Source organism: Garra rufa, chromosome 18 (genome assembly GCF_049309525.1).
Source record: "Garra rufa chromosome 18, GarRuf1.0, whole genome shotgun sequence".
In the NCBI taxonomy this organism is placed as follows: domain Eukaryota; kingdom Metazoa; phylum Chordata; class Actinopteri; order Cypriniformes; family Cyprinidae; genus Garra; species Garra rufa.
Window position 1 is genome coordinate 36,437,239 of NC_133378.1, and position 25,793 is coordinate 36,463,031.

The window sequence follows — 25,793 nt, forward strand, 5'->3', positions numbered from 1 at the left end:
CCAGTCAAATTTGAATGTTTTTTTAAAAAGTCTCTTTTGAATTGCATTTGATCCAAAGCACAGCAAAAACAGTAAAACATTGAAATATATTTACCTTTCAAATAACCATTTTCTATTTGAATATATTAAAATGTAATTTATTACTGTGATCAAAGCTAAATTTTCAGCATCAATACTCCAGTCTTCAGTGTCACATGATCCTTCAGAAAGCATTCTAATGTGCTGATTTTTTAAATATTTTTATTATTATTATCCATATTTAAAACAGTCGAGTACATCTTTTCAGGATTATTTGATGAATAGAAAGATCCAAAGATCAGCATTTATCTGAAATAAAAATCAGAATATTAGAATGATTTCTGAAGGATCATGTGACACTGAAGACTGGAGTAATGATGCTAAAAATTCAGCTTTGAAATCACAGAATAAATTACATTTTAAAATATATTCAAATAGAAAACAGTTATTTTAAATAGTAAAAATATTTCACATTTTTACAGTTTTTGTTGTACTTTGGATCAAATAAATGCAGGCTTGGTCAGCAGAAACATTAAAAATCTTTTGACTGGTAGTGTATTTCTGTCACAGTTACACTGAACTTTTATTTTAACAGTTGCTGTGAAGAAGTTTAAGTTTCTGTTTGTATATGATTCGGCAACATCATATACACACGCACTTCAGTATTTGTCTAGTAAACAAAACAATGCCTCTGCGTCATTCATTCACAAACAGAAATGCAGTCTTTTTGCGTCATTTTGATTTAAGTGTACTGACCTACTTCTGAATTGCTCATCCAAAATTTGCCAAATGATATTCCATGTTTTTAGCATCGCGGAAATCACAGGGCCCGATAAATTAAACACTTTAAAGTGTATTTTACTGTACACTTTGTTTTCATTCCACTAGTGTGAAACAGCCTAAAAACTGACTAGTGCATGAAAAAAATATTTTGCCTGTAATATCTTGCATCAACTTTGAATTTGTAGAAATGTGGTATTGTTTTAAAAAGCATGGCCAAAAGACGACACGCTACCGCAGTTTCTAAAGAGCCTTTCATTGGAAAAAATTGCACATGCCCTGAGTAGATGATGATTTCTGCTTATTTTGCCAACTCTGGAGGCCTCAAAGCTTACAGTCGTCAACTGAAAGCCAGAAAAAACTCCAGTTTATCCATTAGAGATGTTAAAAACAATAATGAAAATACAAGAAAAACTGGTAAGCCAATCTGATAAAGAGAGCCGGTAAGAATCAAATCTGTTTTAACCTATATTCAGATCCGAAATCTAAAACCTAATGCAAATGCGAGTGTAACAGATTAGAAAAGGTCACAATTCAAATGAAAGCCTCATGGTCTTTTGCAATCCACTGTCATTCATAAAGTCCAGCGGTGAGTTTGTGCGTGTCTGCAATGACGTCGTTTCAGCAGCTGTTCAGTTCGAGTATTTATTCTGTTGGTTTCAGATAAAACAATGACTCATGAATATGGAAACAGAATGGGAAAACAGCCATTTGGAGTTACGCTGCTTGTGCGCTGTGGATAATGTCTGATCAAATAAGCCAGACAAGAGCAACTCTACACATGTTTGTCAGCGAACACAAAGGCGACACACTCTTCAACAGAAGCGCCACCCGCACGCTGAAACAACAACAAAGAAAGGACAATGAGGCTTTGCCTCTTATCAGGGAAATAATGCAAATTGTTGATGGGTAAATTGTCAGCGTCGTTTGCTGCTCAGTGTGAGTCACTGAAAACAAACAAAAAGTGCAAAAACAGGTGCCTTATAAAAGCAATAGTAGAAGTGACAAAAAATGTGGTGCATAAAAAAAAGGGCGAGAGATGTTATTAACAACCCCATGAAAATGAACTTTTGACGTCATCTGTATTAATGTACTCCTAAATTTGGAAAAATTCACTTTTAGCAGATAAACGCCAATGTTATTTTAGTATCATTGAGATATTACTATAACTTGTATTGTTATTTTAAATCCTTTTTTTCTTACTATTTTAATTTGAGTAATGTTTGTCATTTTTAGTTTTGTTTTTAATACACGTCTATGTAGTTTTTGACATTATTTTTTAATGGATTTCTTATAAATTTTTTTTTTTGGTTTAGTTATTTTGGTACAGCGATTTTATTTTATTATTTTATTTTATTTTATTTTTTCAGGTAACATTTATTTTATTTCATGTAACAATTTTTTCATGGTTTTAATTTTTTTAATGGTTTTAAATCAAAATGATTTTGTTCAATAAAATGTCCATACTTGTTTCTTTTCTAACTTTATTTCCTTTTCCAACCACCTATTGGTTGCGATGAAGTTAACAGGATTTTTTGTTGTTGTATTTTTTTGTATTTAACCTGTCTATTTAGTTTTTTACATTTTTAATTTTTATTTAATTTTTTTTTATTTAATTTTTCAGTTTTAGTTATTTTGGTACAACAAGTTTTTACATTTATTACTTTTTTTAGGTAACATTTATTTTATTTCATGTAACAATTTTTTCATGGTTTTAATCAAAATGATTTTGTTCAATAAAATGTCCATACTTGTTTCTTTTCTAACTTTATTTTCTTTACCAACCACCTATTGGTTGCGATGAAGTTGATTTTTTCAGTTTTAGTTATTTTGGTACATCAATTTTATTTCATTATTTTAATTTAAAAAAAATTCAGGTAACATTTATTTTATTTCATGTTACATTTTTTTCATGGTTTTAATTTTAGTTACTTATCAAAATGATTTTGTTCAATAAAATGTCCATATTTGTTTCTTTTCTAACATTATTTCCTTTTCCAACCACCTACTTAAATTATAATTTAATTTATTTTTTATTAATTAAATTTTTCAGTTTTAGTTATTTTGGTACATCAATTTTATTTCATTATTTAATTACATTTTTTCAAGTAACATTTATTTTATTTCATGTAACTTTTTTGTTTTTGTTTCAATCAATTTTATTTGATTATTCTATTTTTTTCTGGTAACATTTATTTTATTTCATGTAACATTTGTTTATGGTTTTAATTTAGCTACTTATTAAAATTGTTTTGTTAAATAAAACGTCCATACATGTTTCTTTTCTAACTTTATTTCCTTTTCCTCCTACTGGTTGCTATGAAGTTGATTGGAATTTGTCATTTTTTGTATTTTTTGTTTTTAACGTCTATAGTTTTTTTTTTTTTTTTTTTTTTTTAATTTTCAGTTTTAGTTATTTTGGTACATCAATTTTATTATTATTATTTTATTATTTTTTTTCCCAGGTAACATTTATTTTATTTCATGTAACATTTCTTTATGGTTTTAATTTTAGTTACTTATTAAAATTATTTTGTTCAAAGTTGTTGTTCAATAAAATGTCCATGCGTGTTTCTTTTCTAATTTTATTTCCTTTTCCAACCACCTATTGGTTGTGATGAAGTTGATTGGAATTGGTCATTTTTTGTATTTTTAGTTTTTAACACACACACACACACATACATATACATATACATATACACATATATATATAGTTTTTAAAAATGTGTATTTAATTTAATTTAATATTTTATTATTTTCAGTTTTAGTTATTTTGGTACATCAAATTTGTTTTATTTTATTTTATTTTCTCAGGTAACATTTATTTTATTTCATGTAACAATTTTTTAATGGTTTTAATTTTACTTTTACCCTGATAAACACACAAATGTTCAAAGTTTTTGTTTAATAACATGTCCATCTGTGTTTCTTTTCTAACTTTATTTCCTACTTCCTTTCACTAAACCTGTTTTTCAGGGGGGAATTTCTGCAAAATCTGCAGAAATAAGTAAAATACGTGCAGATTCCATGTGGACCTGCAAGTGTAATCTTAACCTCTTAGCGTTCCAACGTTCCTCCCGAGGCGACATTTTTCACTCACTTAAATTTGACATGAAGGCTAAGAGGTTAAAGCACTTACCGTGAGTCTTCTCCATGAAGATCACTTTTGAATCTGCGCTGAAGTTCTGGCCGGTGAGAATCATCTGCTGGCCTCCAAGAACCGAACAGGCGTCCATGTCTTGCTTTTCTACCATGGGCAGCTCGTGGGCAGATCTCTGGGCTGTAGAGTCAAACAGACAGCAAACAGAGGATGTGGATGTTGGGACTAAAAGAAATGTATCAGGTTTCTATTTCTATACTATTTCAATTTTCCCCTTGAGCGAGCCACTTAACCCCAGCTTGCTCCACAACTTATCGATTTTGCAATCAATAAGTCACTTTGGCTGAAAAAAGGTCAGCTAAGTGACCAATAAAATGGTTCACAAAAAGACACTTAACCTCTTGTTTATAAAAATTAACACATAAATGTTTAAAATATATTAAGTTTGATTATTAAGATATTAAGTATATATATATATATATAAAATATATAATATAAGTATAAGTATAATATAAGTAATATAAGTAAAAAATATAAGTATTTTTTTTTTAATTAAAATATATATATATAAAATCAAAAGCATAATAAAATAAATGTAATAAAGAAAATATATATTGTTTATTTTTACATTAAATATATATTCATACTCTATATAATTTTATATATATATATATATATATATATATATATATATATATATAATATATTACAATTTGTGTGTGTTTGCATATAATTACATATATACTTTATTTTTTATAATATATACATGAATAAAATATATAGTTAAAATACCATTAAATAATTAAAATTAAATTAAAATTAAAATGTTTGTGTGCATATGTATGTATATATATGTATATATATATATATATAAATATATATATATATATATATATATATATACACACACACACACACACACACACACACACACACACACACACACACACACAATTTAATTTTTATTTGACATACATTTTTATATTAAAATATGATTAAATAATTCAAAAGCACATTAATATATATATATATATATATATATATATATATATATATAAACAAACAAACAATGTGTATATATAAAATATATTAGAATTTGTGTGTGTGTGTGTGTGTGTGTATAATTGCATATATGTATTTTATTTTATATATATAATATATATTAATAAAACAAATAATCAAAATACTATGACATAATTAAAAGCACATTAAAATAAAATCATATATATATTTTTGTTTTACATTAAAAAAATATATACACACACATACAAACAATGTGTATATATAAAATATATTACAATTTGTGTGCATGTATAATTACTTCTAAGTACTTTTTTTATAGTAATATAAATGTATAAAATATATAATTAAAATACCATTAAATTATTAAAATTACATTAAAATAAAAAAATATATACATTTCATATATATATTATTTTTAGATTAAAATATATTAATATTACATATAACTCAAATATTAAAATAATGAAAAGCATATTAATATGTATTAATATATATTTATATAATATATAACTAGAATACTACAAAATAATCAAAAGTATATTCAAATAAAATATAATTATATATATAACATAATTATGCTGTGTGTTGCTTAGGGGTGCCAACTAAATGATACAAGCAATAACACTAATAATCTTAAACAATGAACTTAGTATGCAAGTCATACAAAAGCTTAGGAAGCAATCATATTTTAGCTTAGGGAATTCATGTTTTATTTATTTGCATTGGAATTAAGAGGCTTTCAACTCTAAAAATGAGATGAAATTCATTAGCTTCAGCCAAATTAACATTACACCATGTAAACAAACAGACAGGATGATCCGGGCTTATTAAACAACCTCCTTATTTGCTTTAGGCTGAAGGAGTATTAAATCCTGTTTTACATGATGATAAAGTTTGTCGTCGCGATATTAAGGACACATGCACTTGTGAAACTTATCTGTGATTTAATATCCGCTAGCTCCTGTGATTAAGACAAATACGGCTGACCTTTGGACAGATGTGCGACGCGCCGTAATCTGAATTAACGAAGCGTGCTTGAACTCTTCAATAATACAGCGTGTTACCTGAGAACCGGGTCAGATACGTCTGCAAATACGGCAGCGATATATCTCAGCGCCTGACACGACAGATTTAACTTCCTAATAGAGAAACGGGGGTTGGGGAGCTGTAATTTATCAGGCTCATTGTAAATTCATTCCTCTTTTGCACAGTTTACTTTGGTTTGCATCAAACGAAACCTCACTGAGGAGGAAGCAGAGACAACCAGACACGGTGGCAGAATTTCATGCCAGTCAAAACCACCTGATATCTGATAAGAGCATGACAAATATTCACACAATGTGTTCAAATACTTGACCATAAACAGATATTACAACATCTAGCCACCAAACCTATCAGGTTCTTTACAGTTTCAAGTTCAACTTTGATTTAATTCAGATTTTAAGCACACTTTGGAGAGTGATTATACTCACAGCATTCGATGGGATGCGAAGCAATTTGCAGAGACACATGTTGGCCTCCTTGCTGGGGAATATGAACACGGAAAACCAGTCGAACACGTGTGTTTTTTCGCCCGATGTCCGTCTCTCCTTTTCGCAGCTCGATGTCTGCATTGCGAAGCTTGAGAATACCAGCGCAATCAATTCTGAGAAGCATTTAGAAGTGTTACTATGTGCACATTTAAAACCAAAAACTTGAGAACAAGGAAAAATCATCATCTTTAGGTTTACTCACATTGCTTTCATGTTATTCTTTGGCTCAAGAGGAATCTCCAGGACTTTGGTGCTGTGGATGATCTTCTCGTAGCTGGTGGTGGTGACGGTTTTGCCGGTAATGCGATGGACTTGATAGAAAGCGTGAGGCTTTAGGATTCGCTCGTCTGCCGTGCCAATGAAGATCTGCAAACCCAGCGGCTCCTTGCCTCTGTATCCACGTAACTGCATGGACAAGAGTGCAAAAAAAAGAAATTCATCAAAAATGCAGGAAAAATAGTAAATATTATTCTAATTTAAAATACATGTGTTTTATAAAATAAATGTAATTTATTTTTAATATATATATATATATATTTTTTTTTTTATTATAATATATATATATATTTTACATTTATATTTAAAAAATCCAATTCATAAAAAAAATACTGTGTTGACATTTCCTATTGAAATGATGGTCACTGGGTCACAAAAACACAACAAATACACTACAATAAAATAAAATTGAAACATTTAAAAATAGTAATATAAAAAATATAAATAACTAACTAACTATTAATTGCAATGAAATAAATGCAATTAATAAAAAATAATATATTATATAATAATATTACATTATATTTTTTAAAATGATGATCAAATCTGAATTTTCAGCATCATTAGTATAGTCTTCAGTGTCACATGATCCTTCAGAAATCATTCTAATATGCTGATTTGCTGCTCAAGAAATGTTTATGGTTATTATTAATGTTAAAACAGTTGTGCTGTTATTTTTTTGTGGAAACCATATACATTTTTTTCAGGATTCCATAATAAATTAAAAAAAATTCAGAATAAGAGAATTTATTAAAAAAAAAAGGAAAAACTACCTAATCTTATGATGAAAATGTACCTGTGGGAGCTTTTTCGCAAGGCGCGAAATACGTACCAAAAAGTACATATATCGCTGCAGTTTCGAACAGAAATGTACGCTAGAGGCAGTAAAACATGAGAGCTTCCAAACTTCATAATGGCAGTGAATGGCTGTTGAGATTTTGAAGCCCAAAAAAAGTGCAACCATCCATCAGAAAAAGTACTGTACACAGCTCCAGGGTGTTAATAAACGCATTCTGAAGCGAAGCAATGCATTTGCGTAAAAAAAAAAAACATATCCATATTTAAAACTTTACAACATTTATAAACCATTCCCTGCTGAAAAATACAGCTAAAACCAGCCAACCAGCCTAGGCTGGTTTTAGCTGTTTTTTTCAGCAGGGTCTTCAGCCTGGTTTTAGATGGGTTTTGGGCACTTTCCCAGCCTGGTTAGGCTGGTCTTAGCTGGTCAGGCTAGGAAACCACCAGCTAAAACCAACCTGACCAGCCTGGCCAGGCTGAGAGACCAGCTTAAACCAGCTACTTCCAGCTTAAACCAGCCAAGACAAGCCAACCAGCCTAGGCTGGTTTTAGCTGTTTTTTTCAGCAGGGTTATTTCTAGCTTCCGATAACTGTTGTAAGAGTGTTTATGAGAGAGTGGCGTTCCAGGAGATGACGTATGTAGGCGTAGCATAAGCTCTGGTGAGAATACAGTTGAGGTCAAAAGTTTACATCCTTCTTTCAGAATCTGTAAGATGTTCATTATTTTACCACAATAAGTGGAATCATACAAAATGCATGTTATGGTTTATTTAGTACTGACCTGAATAAGATATTTCACATAAAAGATGTTTACGTATAGTCCACAAGAGTTGCATTATAATAGTTGAATTCATAAAAATGACCCTGTTCAAAAGTTTACACCCCCTTGATTCTTAATACTGGTTTGTTACCTGAATGATCCACAGCTGTGTTTTTTTTTTGTTTAGTGATAACTAACTGAGGGACTCATATGCAATTATTACAGAAGGTTCAAACCCTCACTGATGCTTCAGAAGGAAAAAACATCCATTAAGAGCCGTGGGGGTGAAAACTTTTGAACAAAATGAAGAGGTGTACATTTTTCTTATTTTGTCTTCTGGGAAACATGTAATTATCTTCTGTAGCCTCTGAAGGGCATTACTTAAAGAAAAACATGATATTTAGGCAAAATAAGAAAAAAGTACACATCTTCATTCTGTTCGAAAAGTTTTTACCCCCAGCTCTTAATGCATTGTTTTACCTTCTGGAGCATCAGTGAGCATTCGAACCGTCTGTAATAGTTGGATACGAGTCTCTCAGTTGTCCTCAGTGTAAAAAAAGATGGATCTCAAAATCATACAGTCATTGTCGGAAAGGGTTCAAATACACAGAAATGCTGAAAAACCAAAGAATTTGTGGGACCTGAAGAATTTTTCTGAAGAACAGCAGGGAGCTTAACTGTTCAGGACAAACAAGGGACTCATGAACAACTATCACTAAACAAAAAAACACAGCTGCGGATCATTCAGGTAACAACACAGTAAGAATCAAGTGTACGTAAACTTTTAAACAGGGTCATTTTTATAAATTTAACTATTATTTTCTCTTGTGGACTATATGTAAACATCTTTTATGTGACATATCTTATTCAGGTCAGTACTAAATAAACAACACCATGCATTTTGTATGATCCTTCTTATTTGGATAATAATTAACATTTTGCAGATTCTGAACGGGGGATGTAAACTTTTGACCTCAACTGTATGCTAGTCTCATACAGCAAAGGAAAATCAGTCTCCTCTTGGCTTATACAAAAATCCTGCAACATTTTGCTTTACAAATCCTTGTTTTGCACTTCTAATTTATGACTGGTGTTTTGTTTTGCTCCCTCCTTTGCGTTTCCACTTTCGTCACTGCATTCGCCTACATCCTACGTCATCCACTGAAACGCCACTCTCTCGTGAACGCAAGTACGACAGTTAGTGGAAACTTGAGATCACTGTTTATAAAGTTACAAACATTTATATTTTTCTTACACAAATGCACCGATTCACTTCAGAAGGCCTATGTTAACCCTCAGAGTTGTGTGGAGTACTTTTTATGATGGATGGATGCACTGTATTAGACTAAAAAATCTCCACACCCATTCACTGCCATTATAAAGCTCGGAAGAGCCCGACATTTTTTTAATATAACTCCAATCTTATTCGTCTGAAAGAAGAAAGTCATATACACCTAGGATAGCTTGAGGGTGAGTAAATCATGGGGTAATTTTCATTTTTAGGTGAACTATCCCTTTAAAAAAAAAACTAATCATCAGCAGGATCTCAGATGCACTTATGCAACAAGCTTTTTTTAGCAACGTTTTCAGCGAAGGTCTGCTCTCCTGGTTGGGAAGCAAAGATCTGCTGGAAACATTAGCATTTCCAGAAACCTTGAACTTGAGCCAAAAGGGCGTGTGCCGTCTGCAAACATCTTCTCATCTCCTCAAACTCAACAGGAAACCCATCAGTCAGTCGTGAGCTCAAACTGTGGCAAGCTTTGTGGCCTAGGGATCCTTCCAGTCTGATTCAATTGATCGTGGAAGATAAATTTCTAATTTAAACCAAAATCTGAATGAGTCTGGCATGGCACTGTGGAAATCAGTGCCTTAAGTCCAAAAAAAAAAAACTGTGAAATTGCACAAATGCATCTTGGTTCGTTGTCTGAATTCCTGCACTGAAGGTTAATAATTCAGAAGGGTTTATAAATCCTGCCCGACACAGAGGCAAATGGGTCACATTTTCATATGCAAAACATGGCAAGCCCAATGAGAAAAACAACTAGGGCCTTGTCATTTTGTTGTAGATGGGCAAGATACGGTGCACAACAAAACAGCCTTTATCTTGCTGCATTATAAATTCACGTATTTCACAGAGACTGTAATTTAAGGGGGAATTTAAAGGCTTTGTGTAGGAAAAAGACTAGTTTTAATATAATATGAGGCTGAAAAGGCTGCTAGATCATTTAGGGAGCTTAACTTTTCCATTTAAACTACTTGTAATAAACTAATTGTAGGGACAATCCCTACAATTAGAGGTAAATGCATTGCTTAAGGGCACTTTGATGCTCTCTGCAAACACAAATTCAGTATTTACTTGGTATTGAACATGAAAGCCTTGTAAACGGCAATGCATTTCCTTGAAAATCTCAACCTCACTTTTATTTGTGTTGACAAAATCTGATACAATGAATTAAAAAAATATATAAAAAATATAAATAAATATGACCGGCACAAAAAATACAATAATAATAAAAAAAAAATTACAAATCAATAAAATGCAATAAAAGTTTAACATTTAAAACTAAAAATAATTGTACAATTTTATTATTTGTAATTAAATTAATGCAATTATTTTATTATTATTATTATTTTTTTTTTAAGAAAGTTTAAATATATATATATATATATATATATATATATATATATATATATATTTTTTTTTTTTTTATTTTTTTTTTTTTTATATTTAAAAAATGCAATTAATAAAAAAAAAGTTGACATTTCCTATTAAAATTCTGGTCAATTTGGGTCACGAAAATACAACTGATACAATACAATAAAATTGAAACATTTAAAAATAACAATACAAAAAATATAAATAAATAAATGCAATTAATAAAAAAAAATGACAAGCAATACAAATAAAAATATATTTTCAAAAATGTAATATTTAAAAAAGTTTAATTATAACAAAGTTTATATATATATATATATATATATATATATATATATATATATACATTTTTATGCAAGTAATAAAAAAACTGTGTTGAATAGCAACAAATAAAATAGAATAAAACGTAAACATTTAAAAATAATAAAACAAAAAATAAAAATAACTACAATTGTATTAACTGCAATTAAATAAATGTAATTAATAAAATCAAAATAACAAATAATACAAATAAAAATATATATTTTTTTATTATTGTGATATTTAAAAATATATAAAATTGCAATTAATAAAAATACTGTGTTGACATTTCCTATTGAAATTACGTTCACTTTGGGTAAAATAAAAAACAAACAAAATTAAATACAATTTAAAAATAAAAAAAAATACAAATAAATAAAATGTTATTAAATGCAATTAATAAAACCAAAATAACAAATAATACTAATATAATTTAAATGTAATATTTAAAAAAAATTAAAATATATTTGATATTTATAGTTTTTAAAATTGCATTTAACAAAAAGTGTTGACCTTTGGGTCATAAAAAATTACAACAAATAAAATACAATAAAATGTAAACATTTAAAAATAAAACAATTAATAAAAATAACTGTCAAATTTTATTAGTTGCAATTAAACAAATGCAATTAATACAATCGAAAAATAACAAGTAACAAATACAAATATATTTTGAAAAATGTCATATTTAAAAAAAAATATTTAAATATATACATTTTAGATTTATATATTTTTTAAATGCAGTTTAAAAAAATACTGTGTTAACATTATGAAGAAAATTACAACAAATAAAATACAATTTTATAAACATTTAAACATAACAAAAAATGTATTAGTTGCAACTAAATAAATGCAATTAATAAAAAAATATTTAAATTTATACATTTTATATTTATATATAAAAAAATACTGTGTTGACATTTCCTATTGAAACTTGGGTCACTTTGGGTGACGCCATATCGAAGAGCTTGCGTTTTCTTAAGCCTTCAGTTTGTGTTGAAACCACACAAGACAGATTATATGATAATTGAAAGTATTAGACACTTTCGAAATGACTACATTTCAGCTGCTTCCTTTGCAAGCGACTGATGGAAAAATTGACCGTCGTTAGTAGGTTCGTTTTTAATTTACTGAAAATATTCAAATCACTATGACATGACTGCACAAGCAGAGCCATGTGAACACTGAAAGCAGATGACACACAAAAACGCAAGTAACAAATTAGATGTGCACTCTTAAAAAAAAAATGTCTAGATCGGAAGGAAGCGTGCAGAAACCACAGAGCATGAAGATGCAGCTAAATTTACTCTGGAGTTCAAAAGCACATCGAGCAGGGCATGTGTCAACCCTCATATTGGGTGGACAACCTTGGTAAACAACAATGCTGCTTCAAGTATGTGGGCTGAATTGTGTGCAGTTGGAGCTAAAGTATTGCAGGTAACTTAGTAAACTAACATTTTAATTGGCTTTTTTATGAGAATATGAAGAAAGTTTTGTTTAAAAGCCATATCTAAGAAAGATGAGATCTCTTTAATATCTCAACTTCTCCTAAAGAGCATATTGACATATTTTCTTAAGTTTCCTGCTTCTCAGACGTTTCCCCTAAAAAAAAAAAGAGCTCAGATTTGTCAACATACTAAAGTCTGCTATTAACAAAAAACTGATGAGCTCATCAATTTCGCAACTCTCCCAAATTATTTCAACTATGCCATCCACGTTAATTTATATATTTTTATGTTTTCTAAGGGTGAATATAACTGCCACAAATTCATATTTCTTTTTTTTTTTTTTAATGATTGATTGTTAGAATATTGAAAAATATGCACATTTTTATTTTGGGATGAATGTGATATTTCATCCCAAAACAAATACATAAAACATGAATAAAAATAATATAAAAACATTTAAATAAAATAAATAAATAAATAAATAAAGTTTTCTGGGGATGAAAGTTATTTTTCATACCTAAATAAATAAATAAAGTTAAGAAAATTGATAAATATTCTGGAGGTAAACGTTATATTTGATCCCAAAATATACAAATAAACAAACACACAAATAAATAGATAAATAGAAAAATAAATAAATAGATAGATAAATAAATAATGTTTTAAGAAACTTGATTACAGTTATATGTCATCCCAAAATTAATAAATACTTTTTAAGAAAATTTACTAATATTCTGGGGGTGAAAGTTATATTTAATTTTAAAATAAATAAATAAATAGTTTTTTTTTTTTTAATGTATAAATATTTTGGAGGTGATAGATATATTCTATCCATCCATCCATAAATAAAAAAATAAATATATATTTGAAGAAAATTGATAAATATTCTGGGGGGTGAACGTTATATTTCATAAATAAATAAATGTTTTAAGAAAATGTATAAATATTCTGGGGATGAAAGTTATATTTCATCCCCAAAAAAAAAAAATTAGGTTTTAATAAAGTTGCTAAATATTCTGGGGTTGAAAGTTGCATTTCATCTCAAAATATATAAGTAAATAAATGTTTTAAGAAAATATATAAATATTCTGGGGTTGAACGTTATATTTTATTCCAAAATAAATAAATTAATAAAGTAAAAATTGATATAAAAATGATAAATATTCTGGGGTTTAAAAAGTTATATTTCATCCAAAAATAAATAAATAAATAAATAAAGTTTTAATAAAATTGATAAATATTCTGGGGTTGAAAGTTATATTTCATCCATAAATACAAACTAAATGAATGTTTTTAGAAACTGTATAAATATTCTGGGGATGAAAGTTATATTTCATCCCAAAATAAATAAATAAATAAATAAATAAAGTTTTAATAAAATTGATAAATATTCTGGGGTTGAAAGTTATATTTCATCCCTAAATAAATTAATAAATGTTTTAAGAAAAATCTTTAAATATAATGTGGTTGAAATTTATATTTCATTCCACAACAAACAAACATATAAATAAAGCTTTAAGAAAATTTATATATTGATATTAAATTGATATAAAATCAATATATTCTGGGGGTTATATGTCATTCCAAAATAAATAAATAATTAAATATTTTGTTAAGAAAATTGATAAATATTTTTAATATAAATATATATATAAAAAAAGAAATAAAGTTTAAGAACATTTGGTCAATATTCTGGGGGTGAAAGTTATATTTCATACCTAAACAAATAATTCAATAAAGTTTAAGAAAATTGATAAATATTCTGGGGGTGAAAGTTATATTTAATCTCTAAATAAATGAATGTTTCAGAAAATTGAACGATATTCCGGGGGTGAATGTCATATTTCATCCCAAAATATATAAATAAATAAAAAGAAAACATAAATAAAACAAATACATAAATTCAATAATATTTTATATTATTATATTTTTAAATACAAAAATAAACAAAAACACAAATGTTCACTGAAAAATATATTATTATTCTGAAATAAAACGTGGCCTTAAATACGCAACCTGTGATTGCAACTTTTTACTGACAGCATAAGGTTAAATTGATTTGGACAGGTGAATTCTATAAATACTGTCATCCTGCATGGAGCGTGTCTGTAAGGTACAGGTGAGTGAGTGCAGGCCTCACGAAGAGAGTAAACACGGCCGTTTCCATTGGCCATCTGAGAACCTGGTTGCCATGGCAGCTGGTGAGCGGTGAGTCAGCGGTGAGGTCGGAAAAGTAAAGTAGAGGAAGGAGCAGTCCTGAGTAACTCCCGCCACGTGATTGGCCAGAGCCGGCCTGCACTGACCACAGCCAGCGCCAGAGAATGGAAAGCATTAAACATTTTGGCTTCGCCGAGGCAGTCTGCAATCTTTAGCGGAGCGCTGACATCGGAAGGATGCTGGCCGCTCCGCTAACAAGACCATTAAAGATGGTTTACACTGAGAGAGCAAAAAGCAACAAGAGGGCTTTCATATAAACTGTTACCCGAGCAACATCAAACTCTCAGCGGTAAACAAACTGAGCAATATCATGTGTCTTCAGAATACAGCTGCCATTACTGCGTCTGTAAAAGCTCTGTGTAAACACAACTTCCTGAAGACAGTGAAGCAATCGAAAACAAATCTGGAAGCAGCAAAGACTTCTTACTCTCTAGTCTCTATGAAAAATTACCAGAAACCAGCGCTAAATAAATAAATAAATAAATAGTTATTTAAACTATATACAAAAAAAAAATAATAATTATATATATATATATATATATATATATATATATATATATAATAAAAATGAAAATAATTGTAAACTCAAAATAAATGCAAAAAATAAAATAAAACATGAGAATATACATAAAAATATATATTTTTAGAAGTTTTTAGAAAATGCAAATAATAAAATAAAATTCATAAAAAATAACTACAAAATAACTAACAAATAAAATAAATACACACACACACACACACACACACACACACACACACACACATATATATATACATATTTATATATTTACTATATGTGTTTATATTTAGAATGCAATTAATAAAATACAATTAAAGAGGTAAAAAAATATATATAATAAATAATTAGTAATAAGTAGTATAATATATAATGAATAATAAAAGTAATACAAATAAAGAAATATATATTGTTTGTTATTTAGAATGCAAAATTTATATATGTTTCATATTTATGATGCAATTTATAAAATAATTAGAGGTAAAAAATAAATAAATAAATATAAATATATATTAAATAAATAATTTGTATTATATATAATGAATAATAACAATACACACACACACACACACACACACACACACACACACACACACAATTTTATATATATATATATATATATATATAAATTGCAAAAACAAATTAATGCAATAAATGAAATACAAAGTAAAAAGTAATTAAACTATAAAATATAAAAAAAAAAATTGTATTTAGAATGCAAATTTGTATATACATTTTTAAATGAACTAATGTTATATAAATTAAAATGATTTGTAATGTAAATAAGTAAAAGTACATAAATGCAATAAATAAAATACTAAATTTTTTATTTTTTATATTTTTTATATTCATAATGTAATTAATAAAATAAAATTAAAGAGGAAAATAAATAAATACAAATAAAATAAATATATATTAAATAAATAATTAGTAACTATATATAATATTATTAGTAATTAGTAAATATATATAACTCATAAAAAAAATTAGAAATTTTTACATGTTTTATATTTATGTAATGCAATTAATCAAATTAAATTAAAGAGGTAAAAAATAATAAAATAAAGATATATAAAAAAACACAGTAAAGAAATAATATTAACTACAAATAAAAAATAAAAATGCAATTAATACAACTGCAAATGTAAAACAAATAAAATAATATATTTAACTTGTTTTTTTTTAATAATTAGAGTTAGGGTTTTCAAGGAAAAAAGGGAAATAAAGTAAAAAATCCCTAACTGTAAGCATGAGCAATAACAATAGCAATGCTCTACAAATGAATGAGTGCGTTCATTTGTGTGAGGCTTGATAAAAGCACGGACAACACACAGGCGAGCAGAAGGCCATTTTCATAGCCCTGACCTGGGGCGAAATCACCTCGCGCTGCATAATGACTAGGAAATACCTTCACACGCACGTCTAGTGAGACGACACTGAACGAACACCCACCTGGACCACCGGGTGTCCTCCAGTAGGGGCTTTGACCGCCCCACGGCTGCCCTCGGTCTCGTAGTGAGCCCTGTGGTGCGGTTTGGGCTGCACCTCGATGTGGAGCTCGTACTGATCGGTGCGGCTGGGCAGAGGCCACTCCAGCGGGGGCAGGGAGGCCACGGGGATGCTGCCACAAATGAAAGATGATAGTCATGCTCATTTGCTTCACATATCCCATTCGTAGCATGAAAGGAGCAGCAGGTGCATGAGCCACGGAGGGTTTTGCAGAACATGACATCTTATATAAGTAATAAGACTCTACCACTGATACCAGGCTGAACTGGAAACATCTTTATAGTTTAGGGTCAGTAAGATTTGTTGATTTTAAATATTACTTTTATTCAGCAAGGGACGGTAAAGACATTTATAATGTTACAAAAGATTTCTATTTCAAATAAATGTTTCTTGCGTAGCAAATAAACATACGAGAATGATTACTGATGGATCGTGTGACACTAAGTACTGATGCTGAAAATTCAGCACTGGATCACCGGAATAAATTATTGTTATTTGAAATTGTAAAAAATTTTTTACAATTTGACTGTTTTTACTGTATTCATATCAAATAAATGCAGTTTTTGGAGGCATAATTGCCTTTTTTCAAAAAACACAAAAATCTTACTGACCATAAATTTTATTTATTTTTTATTTTTCTATGATATTAATATTATATACAATTTATATTAATTAATTTTTTTTAAATATTTAAATAATTTAATATTTCAAATTATTGGAGGCATAATTTTTGGGGGGCAAAGTTTTTTTTTTTTTTTTTTTACCAAAAACAAAAAAAAAACTTAGTGACCATAAACTTTATTTATTTATTTATTATTTATAAACTTTATTTATTTATTAACTTTATTTTTTATTTATTTATTCATTATATGATATTACTATTATATTAAATTTATATTTATTTAATTGTTTGGTTTTAATATTTAAGCAATTTAATGTTTAAAATTATTGGGGGAATAATTGCCTTTTTTTAAAAACATTAAAAAAAAATCTTACTGACCATAAACTATATTTATTGTTTTTTATTTTATATGAATTAATATGATATTAAATGTATATATATTATTTTTTTGCTTAATATTTAAATTATTTAATATTTAAAATTATCGGGGGCATAACTGCCTTTTTTTCAAAAACATAAAAAAAAACTTACTCTATGAAGTTGTTAATGTTTATTTATTTAATTGTTTTGTTTAATATTTAAATGATTTAATATTTAAAACTATAGGGAGCATAATTGCCCCCCCCCCCAAAAAAAAATCATACTGACCATAATTTTTTTTTATTATGAATGATATTAATGTTAAATTAAATTAAATTAATTTTCTATTTATTAAATTGTTTTGCTTAATATTTATATAATTTAATATTTTAAATTATTGGGGGCAAAAAAAAAACTTTAAAAAAAATCTTAACGACCATAAACTGTATTTATTTTTGTTATTTTTATTTGATGTGAATATTACATTACATTTATATTTATTTAATTGTTTTGTTTATGTTTTAAATAATTTAATATTTAAAATTATCAGGGGCATAAATGCCTTTAAAAAAATTTTTTTGCTTAATTTGTAAATAATTTAATATTTAAGATTATCGGCACAAGTCTGCTTAGCCAACAGATAATAAACAAACATTTTCAGACATTTTTAAACAAATATTTTTATTTCTTTTAACGCAGAATTTGTTTTATTAAATTTTATAATGTATATGTTTGCATATCGGTCAAATATCGGTAACTGATAACCTTATTGGTATAGACACCCATATTAGGGGTTACATGTACCATGAAAAGTGTAAATAAGTGCCAATTTAACTGTAATTTTGTATCTTTACCAAACTGTAATGACAACAAACTATTTTTAAACCATGCATCGAAAGAAAATAAAGCCACAAATATTTACCTGCATATTCCAGGCACCAGCTGTTTAGGCCAGATTTGAGGGATTACGAAGAACGGTTCAGGGCCAGGTTTGGACTTCATATCCTGGTCACACGACACCAGGTAACTCTCAGTGTGGTTCTCAGGGTAAAGCGGGTAGGCCTGCTGGTTGGTCTTCACGATTTTGGTAGGAATGGAATTTGCTTGGGCAGCGCCGAAGCCATTCATGACCCCAGAGATGTTGTTGGAGCCATAATGTGGGGCGTGATGCTCCTCGTGGCCACCGTGGGGTGACGGGCTGCGCGAACGGGCCACCGGCACCAGATTCCTGTACATGTCGTAGGTGCGTTTGCATAGAGGGGAGGTGGAACGTGAGCCGGGCCGGGGCGAAGGAGAGCGCGGCCCCACGAAGCCGTCCTCGGCCAGGCTGGTTCGCGGAGAAGTGCCCGGACTGGTTCGAGGGGAACCCGTGTGGACGCCCTGGAGCCGTGGGCAAAGTTCTCCAGCCGCTTGGCTGTTGCTGGGCGAAACACAAGGGGAAGCCCAGGGCGAGAGGTTCTCCGAGTGCCAGGAGGTGGACGAGTTGCTGCTGGCAGGACTCAGGCACTGCGGCTCCCGGTAGGCCAAAGGGTCGTGGCCAGGCACGGTGAGACCGGGACTGGGGCTGGTGTTTATGAGATGGTTCTGGATCGAGTCTCGACCATGGTTATAGTGCTCGCGGGAGGGCGTGATCTCAATTCGTGGGCTCAGGGCCTGGCTGTTGGGTCTGGCACTATCCGGGAAAACTCTCGGCTCCAGTTGCTCGTAGCCTGAGAGACCTTCGGCGCTGAGCTCGGCGAAGGAAGCCGCACACGGCTTGATGCCGTACGCCTGAGCTTCCTCCACAGGATAGGAGAGGCTGGGAGGAGAGATGAGGTCTTTGTGCGAGGAGATGCTTTGGTCATCTGCAGCAAACAAACAACAGACACAAAATGGGTGAGAGTGTCCAAAAACTTGGTAAACAATGTGCAGTCTACTATTTAAAATCAAATCACAGCGTTTTACACAATACAGATAGTTTCAAAGCAGCTTCACAGTAATAAACAAGAAAATAACAACTAAAAGGTGCACAAAATACAATTTCAACTGTTAAGCAGGTCTAAAAAACAAAAGCGTCAATTTTCGGTTCCATGTTCAGTCAATTAAGTTCAACATTTGAAGTGGATCAAGAAAAAGTTTATCAAAGTTGTCCTGAGACAAGAACAGGTTTTAGGACAACTTTGATGAAAGGTTTTGATCCACTTCAAATGTTGACTACTATAGTATGAATGTTACAAGGTTTATGAGTTATGAAACAAACTCAGCTCAACTACTGTATAAAGCAGCTGTACAAAGTCAATAGAGGCATCAGTGCAGGGTAGTAACTGATTTCATGCAATCTGGAAATAAATATGGATTTATTCACCCTCAAGCCATTCTAGGTGTATATGACTTTATTCTTTCAGATGAATACAATCAGAGTGATATTAAAAATGTAAATGCTCTTCCAAATTTTATAATGACAGTGAATGGCTGTTGAGATTTTTAAGTTCAATAAAGTGCATCCATCCATCATAAAAAGTGCTCCACACAGGTTCATGGTTTTAATAAAGGCCTTCTGAAGTAAATTGATGCATTTGTGTAAGAAAAATATCCATATTTTAAACTCCATAAACCATAACCTCTAGTTTCCGCCAAAATCTAAAAGGAAGGGATAGTTCACGCAAAAATGAAATATAGTCCAATTAAGTGCATCCATCCATCATAAATAGTGCTGTACACTGGTTCAGGGTGTTAATAAAGGCCTTCGGAAGTAAATCGATGCGTTTGTGTAAGAAAGCATCCCAGGTGTATATGACTTTCTTCTTTCAGACGAATACAATTGGAGTTACATTACAAAATGTCTTGGTTCTTCCGAGTTTTATAATGGCAGTGAATGGCTGTTGAGATTTTGAAGTCCAAAAAAGTGCATCCATCCATCATAAAAAGTGCTCCACATGGCTCGGAAGGTTAATAAAGGCCTTCTGAAGTGAATCAATGCATTTGTGTATGAAAAATATCCATATTTAATACTTCACAAACCACAATCTCTAGCTTAGGCTAAATGTTGTACGTGCTTTCACGAAAGAGTGACGTTCCAGCGGATGACGTAGAACATAGGCATAGCGTAAGCCCTCTTGAGAATATACTGGTCTTATGAGAACCAAGTTTTTTTTACATCAAAGGAAAACCAGTTTCGTCTTGGCTTATATAGAAATCCTCTGACATTTTTCTTTACTGGAACGCCACTCTACTGTAAACGCATGTACGACAATTATCAGGAACTAGAGATTACGGTTTATTATGTATTAAATATAGATATTTTTCTTACACAAACGCATTGATTCACTTCAGAAAGCCTTTATTAACACCCCAGAACCATGTGGAGCACTTTTTATGATGATTTTTTGGTCTTTAAAATCTTAACAGCCATTTACTGCCATTATAAAGCTGGGAAGAGCCAGAACATTTTTTTATATAGCTCCAACTGTATTCGTATGAAAGAGGAAAGCCATATACACCTAGGACGGCTTAAGGGTGAGTAAATCATGGGGTAATTTTCATTTTTGGCTGAACTATCCCTTTAAGTAATCATATTCCAAAATGTTGTATTTGTAATTGGATTAAATTACATTTTAAAATGTTTTTAAACGTTTTATGGACTACATGATTAAATGTCATGTCAATAAATTTGCCATACATGCTTCTGAATGCCACACATGCTTCTGAATTTTGGGACAACCCCAAGTAATCCAAGAGTAATCAGAATACATTACCTGAAATGAGTAATTAGATTACATTACTGACTAGGAACAGATTGTTAACAGCTGGTCTGGTAATAGAGTACTTTGGGCAGGACATTCAAACGCTCACCTATCATTCATTGACCCCAAATATGGCTTATCATCTAAAATACGTAAATAGTAGCAACTTCACATGGCCACTCAATCTAATGTTAACCGAAAAATGTGTGATATTTAACAGTATCGCGCTCACTGCATGACAGATGGAGGCGCCGGTGCGGTCACTTTCTCTTAAAATACTCTGTCATTTTTGCTCATACAGATAAAAGTAATACATCTTTCTAATCTGTGAAGACTAAAGACTCTACGTTTGTTTGTGTGCACTCACAATAACAACAAAACATTGCACTTTTATAAAATAACGAAAGCAAACTCTGTCTCTGACCTTTAATGCGTCAAAATGAAATAAATAATCGAAACTCTGTTTACTTGTCTTACAGACATGAAAAATATATCTATAGAGTGTGAAAGGTCTACTTTCAAATGAACCAATTCAAATAGAAAACAAATATTCTCAAATGATGTAACCCATGCATACAGGCGAGTCAGTGTTGCCAACTTCATTTCTTAAGCCCAAAACAAAGAAAGGACTAGTTTATCAATTAATTATTAAAATGTTAATGCAGCCTCCTTACTGTTTTTCCCTGACACATTCATAATCATTACTTCTGCCGGTGTGCTGTGGCAAGCTTTATGAATGCACTTGAGCGCTTAGTCTATATAGGCATTTGAAGTCTCATTATTATGATTTAAATGGTTTATTATTAAACGTGCAATTAGTGGATTAATGCTTAAAATGAACAACTACTAGTCGACCAGAAGACTAGATCTAGTTGCAAAGTTTATTAGTTATGTAGCAAACTCAGTTAATCTATAAAGCAGCTCTACAACAGTTGATAAAGTCATTATTAAGCTCAAGTCAATCCAATTTTGTTCAATAATTGTGCAAAATTCATCAAATTATGAAACAAGCTAAATTCAGTTATAAGTAGCTCTACAGAAGGCAATAGTGCTGTTCTTCAGTTCAGTTCAAGTCTGTTTAGTTTTGATTCAGATTCAATAAAAGTTTTTAAAATAAGTAGTTGTACTGTATGCAACACTAAACATTTCAAAGATTGTTGTCACATGACAATATATTCTGAAAGTGGTAAACAGCAGCCTTGCATCCAAACGTATTTTTGACAGAGTTTTTTTTTTTTAAGTCTTTTGTTTAATAGTTATAAGCCATGAACAAAATCAACTAGCTAGGTGGTGAACAGTATTTGAAAATTGGACTAAATGTACAGGACATGAAACTTTGCGAATTACATAATAATGATTACAAGATGTTCATTACAACATTCATTGCAAAATATGCATACAAATACGTCATTGGCTGTGGCTGTATTTGTTCACTCCATTTTTAAACGTGACATTATAAAAATAAATTCAAATGTGTGAGGAGGACTTCAACAGTAGCATGTAGCATCATTTAACAACCTAGCTTACAGAAGGTCTCTCTTTAAGTTATGATTCACAGTTAATTCCTCTATAGAGAAAATGAATACAATTTTTCCTTTCGGAACCTGACTGTTGCACTCTATGGAAATAAATAGTTGTTTTGCATTTCTAATCAAATTTTGTGTATAACTTTACACTGACGTTTCTACACATTTGGCACTCCGATCAACTAACTTGGTTTAGATGAGTTCTGATTTCATCACACTGGAAAATAAAAGGTCAAGTTGTCAAGTCGCATTGCATTATGGGATACAGTATTCTACGAAATGTGCTCTGTAGTATTCTACACACTTTGATATATGAAGTAGGTCTTTCTGTGAATGCAGAAAATTTGCATTCTGTCACGTCTTGCTTTGGTATAATGTGTGAAGTTGCGTTAGCAAGTTTAAGTGCCATTACCATCATGTACAACATCAAAACTATAAATGAAATGATCACACTTTGAGATGATAATGTACATTCATCAAAACTGAATTACATTTCTGAAGTCGAAAATGTCATATTATAGATGAGATGTGCTTGGAAGTGTTTGAAAAATGCAATTGTTGTATAAAATCTTTTGTTTTGATGGAAGTATTCTGAGCGTTTGTTGTAGAGTGGAAGGGAACAAGATACAAAAAAGTGAACAAAAAAATGAAAATAAATAAACACTTAACAACTAGAATGACGCATAATAAAAAAAAATTGAAATATATATATATATATGATATAAAATGATTACATTACATTCTAATATTAATATGTCCATATCTTTAATATTTTGCAAAATTTTAAAATCCTCCCAAGGAAGCGTTTCTGTCCCCATACAGTTTTCACTGAGATATAATATTAAATATACATTCATGCACACATACAGTATTTCATTTTTAAGACTTATTTGCAATAGTTTTATCATCTACACATTATTATACTGCTAATTGTATTCTTCAGCACACATTTTACACACAAGTTTAGTGAAACAAACCTTGAAGCCCCGTTGTGGATCCATACTCAAAGAGATAGTCAAACTCCAGCTCATCCTGACAGTGCACCTGACTGAGCTCCTCGGCCAGTCCTAACGCAGCCTTATCGCCGTAAAAAGAGCTCATCTGTCTCAATCTGATTTATTTACACCGCAGCAACTTCATAAACGCGTCGAGACAACGCCGGCTGTTTTAGACGCGGGGGTCCGAGCGCCCAAACGCATGAATGAGATCGAGCGACAGACGCGTGCGAGTGCAAGTTCAACTTCCGCCTTAAACTTAAACTTCACCCACACCCCCGTTTACAGTATCGGCGACAAAATCAGAACACGGCCATTATTATCGAACAAAGTGATCAGGAATGAACGCAACAAAACAGACAGGACGCGTTTGGTGCCTCGGGCCGCTCGAGCACAATGTAAATAGAGTGACAGTTTAAGTAGGTTTGTGTGAGTGTTTGTCGTGCTACAGGTAGCATGAAACAGTCTGTCAATCAGAAGGAGGTGATAAAATGGATGACACGCGCCTCCTGTTGACAGGTACAAGTTATAACTGCGACAACAAAAGCAAACTAGTCCTTGATCTCAGATCAGCATCGGGGCGAGTGTGAATCCCGGCTTCATCCCGTAAGAACTGCTGCCCCCGGGTGTTCATCACTACACAATACGACACGACGATCAAATAAACTACATACAAACTTGATACTGCGATAGACAGAACAAATATAGAATATAAAAGATATTTGATAGTCTATCTATCTATCTATCTATCTATCTATCTATCTATCTATCTATCTATCTATCTATCTATCTATCTATCTATCTATCTATCTATCTATCTATCTATATCTGCCTATGTATGTATCTATCTATTTATCATCTGACTATCCATTGTCTGTCTATTTATATTTTTATCTATCTATCTATCTATCTATCTATCTATCTATCTATCTATCTATCTATCTATCTATCTATCTATCTATCTATCTATCTATCTATCTATCTATCTATCTATCTATCTATCTATCATCTATCTATCTATCGTCTGTATATCTATCTATCGTCTGTATATCTATCTATCTATCTATCTATCTATCTATCTATCTATCTATCTATCTATCTATCTATCGTCTGTATATCTATCTATCTACCTACTAACTATCTATCTATCTATCTATCTATCTATCTATCTATCTATCTATCTATCTATCTATCTATCTATCTATCTATCTATCTATCTATCTCTCTCTCTCTCTCTCTCTGCCTGTCTGTCTAGCCATCCAGAAATGCTGTTTTGTAATTTTCCCCTGTGGTCACTGTTATCAAATTCAGTTGCATAATGTACATAATTCCTTAAAATATCAAACCACTTTCCACCCCATCAGACGGGACGCTCCCTCTCTGACCTGAGGATTTTTTGGAACCAAAGTGGAAAATAACCCGCAATTTCAGACCCACAGTTATTCCAGACAAATCCACGCTTTTATAGCCCGAAATGACACGATGTGATTATTTACATGGTGGCAGTATCTAGGGTTATTCAACATTACCTGAACTTTCCATTGCAGCATCATCTATGAATAGCCAAGGAGTCTGAATTTTATGTAACTAATGATATTCAATACTCGTGGTGAGTCATGATGAACTATACGAAA

The 25,793-nt window shown here is 30.7% G+C and overlaps 1 protein-coding gene across 1 annotated transcript in view; it reads right to left on the bottom strand.

The window, feature by feature from the left end:
- Positions 1-24,425, bottom strand: part of nfatc2a (nuclear factor of activated T cells 2a) — a 48,839-nt gene extending 24,414 nt beyond the window's left edge. The window contains exons 1-6 of the mRNA XM_073822936.1: positions 24,142-24,425; positions 18,839-19,760; positions 16,878-17,046; positions 6,656-6,858; positions 6,394-6,566; positions 3,938-4,078 (exon numbers count right to left, since the gene is read on the bottom strand). Coding sequence (XP_073679037.1) covers positions 3,938-4,078; positions 6,394-6,566; positions 6,656-6,858; positions 16,878-17,046; positions 18,839-19,760; positions 24,142-24,265 — 1,732 coding nt within the window. The 5' untranslated portion in view covers positions 24,266-24,425. The remainder of the gene's footprint in view (positions 1-3,937; positions 4,079-6,393; positions 6,567-6,655; positions 6,859-16,877; positions 17,047-18,838; positions 19,761-24,141) is intronic.
- Between the last annotated feature and the right edge of the window lie 1,368 nt (positions 24,426-25,793).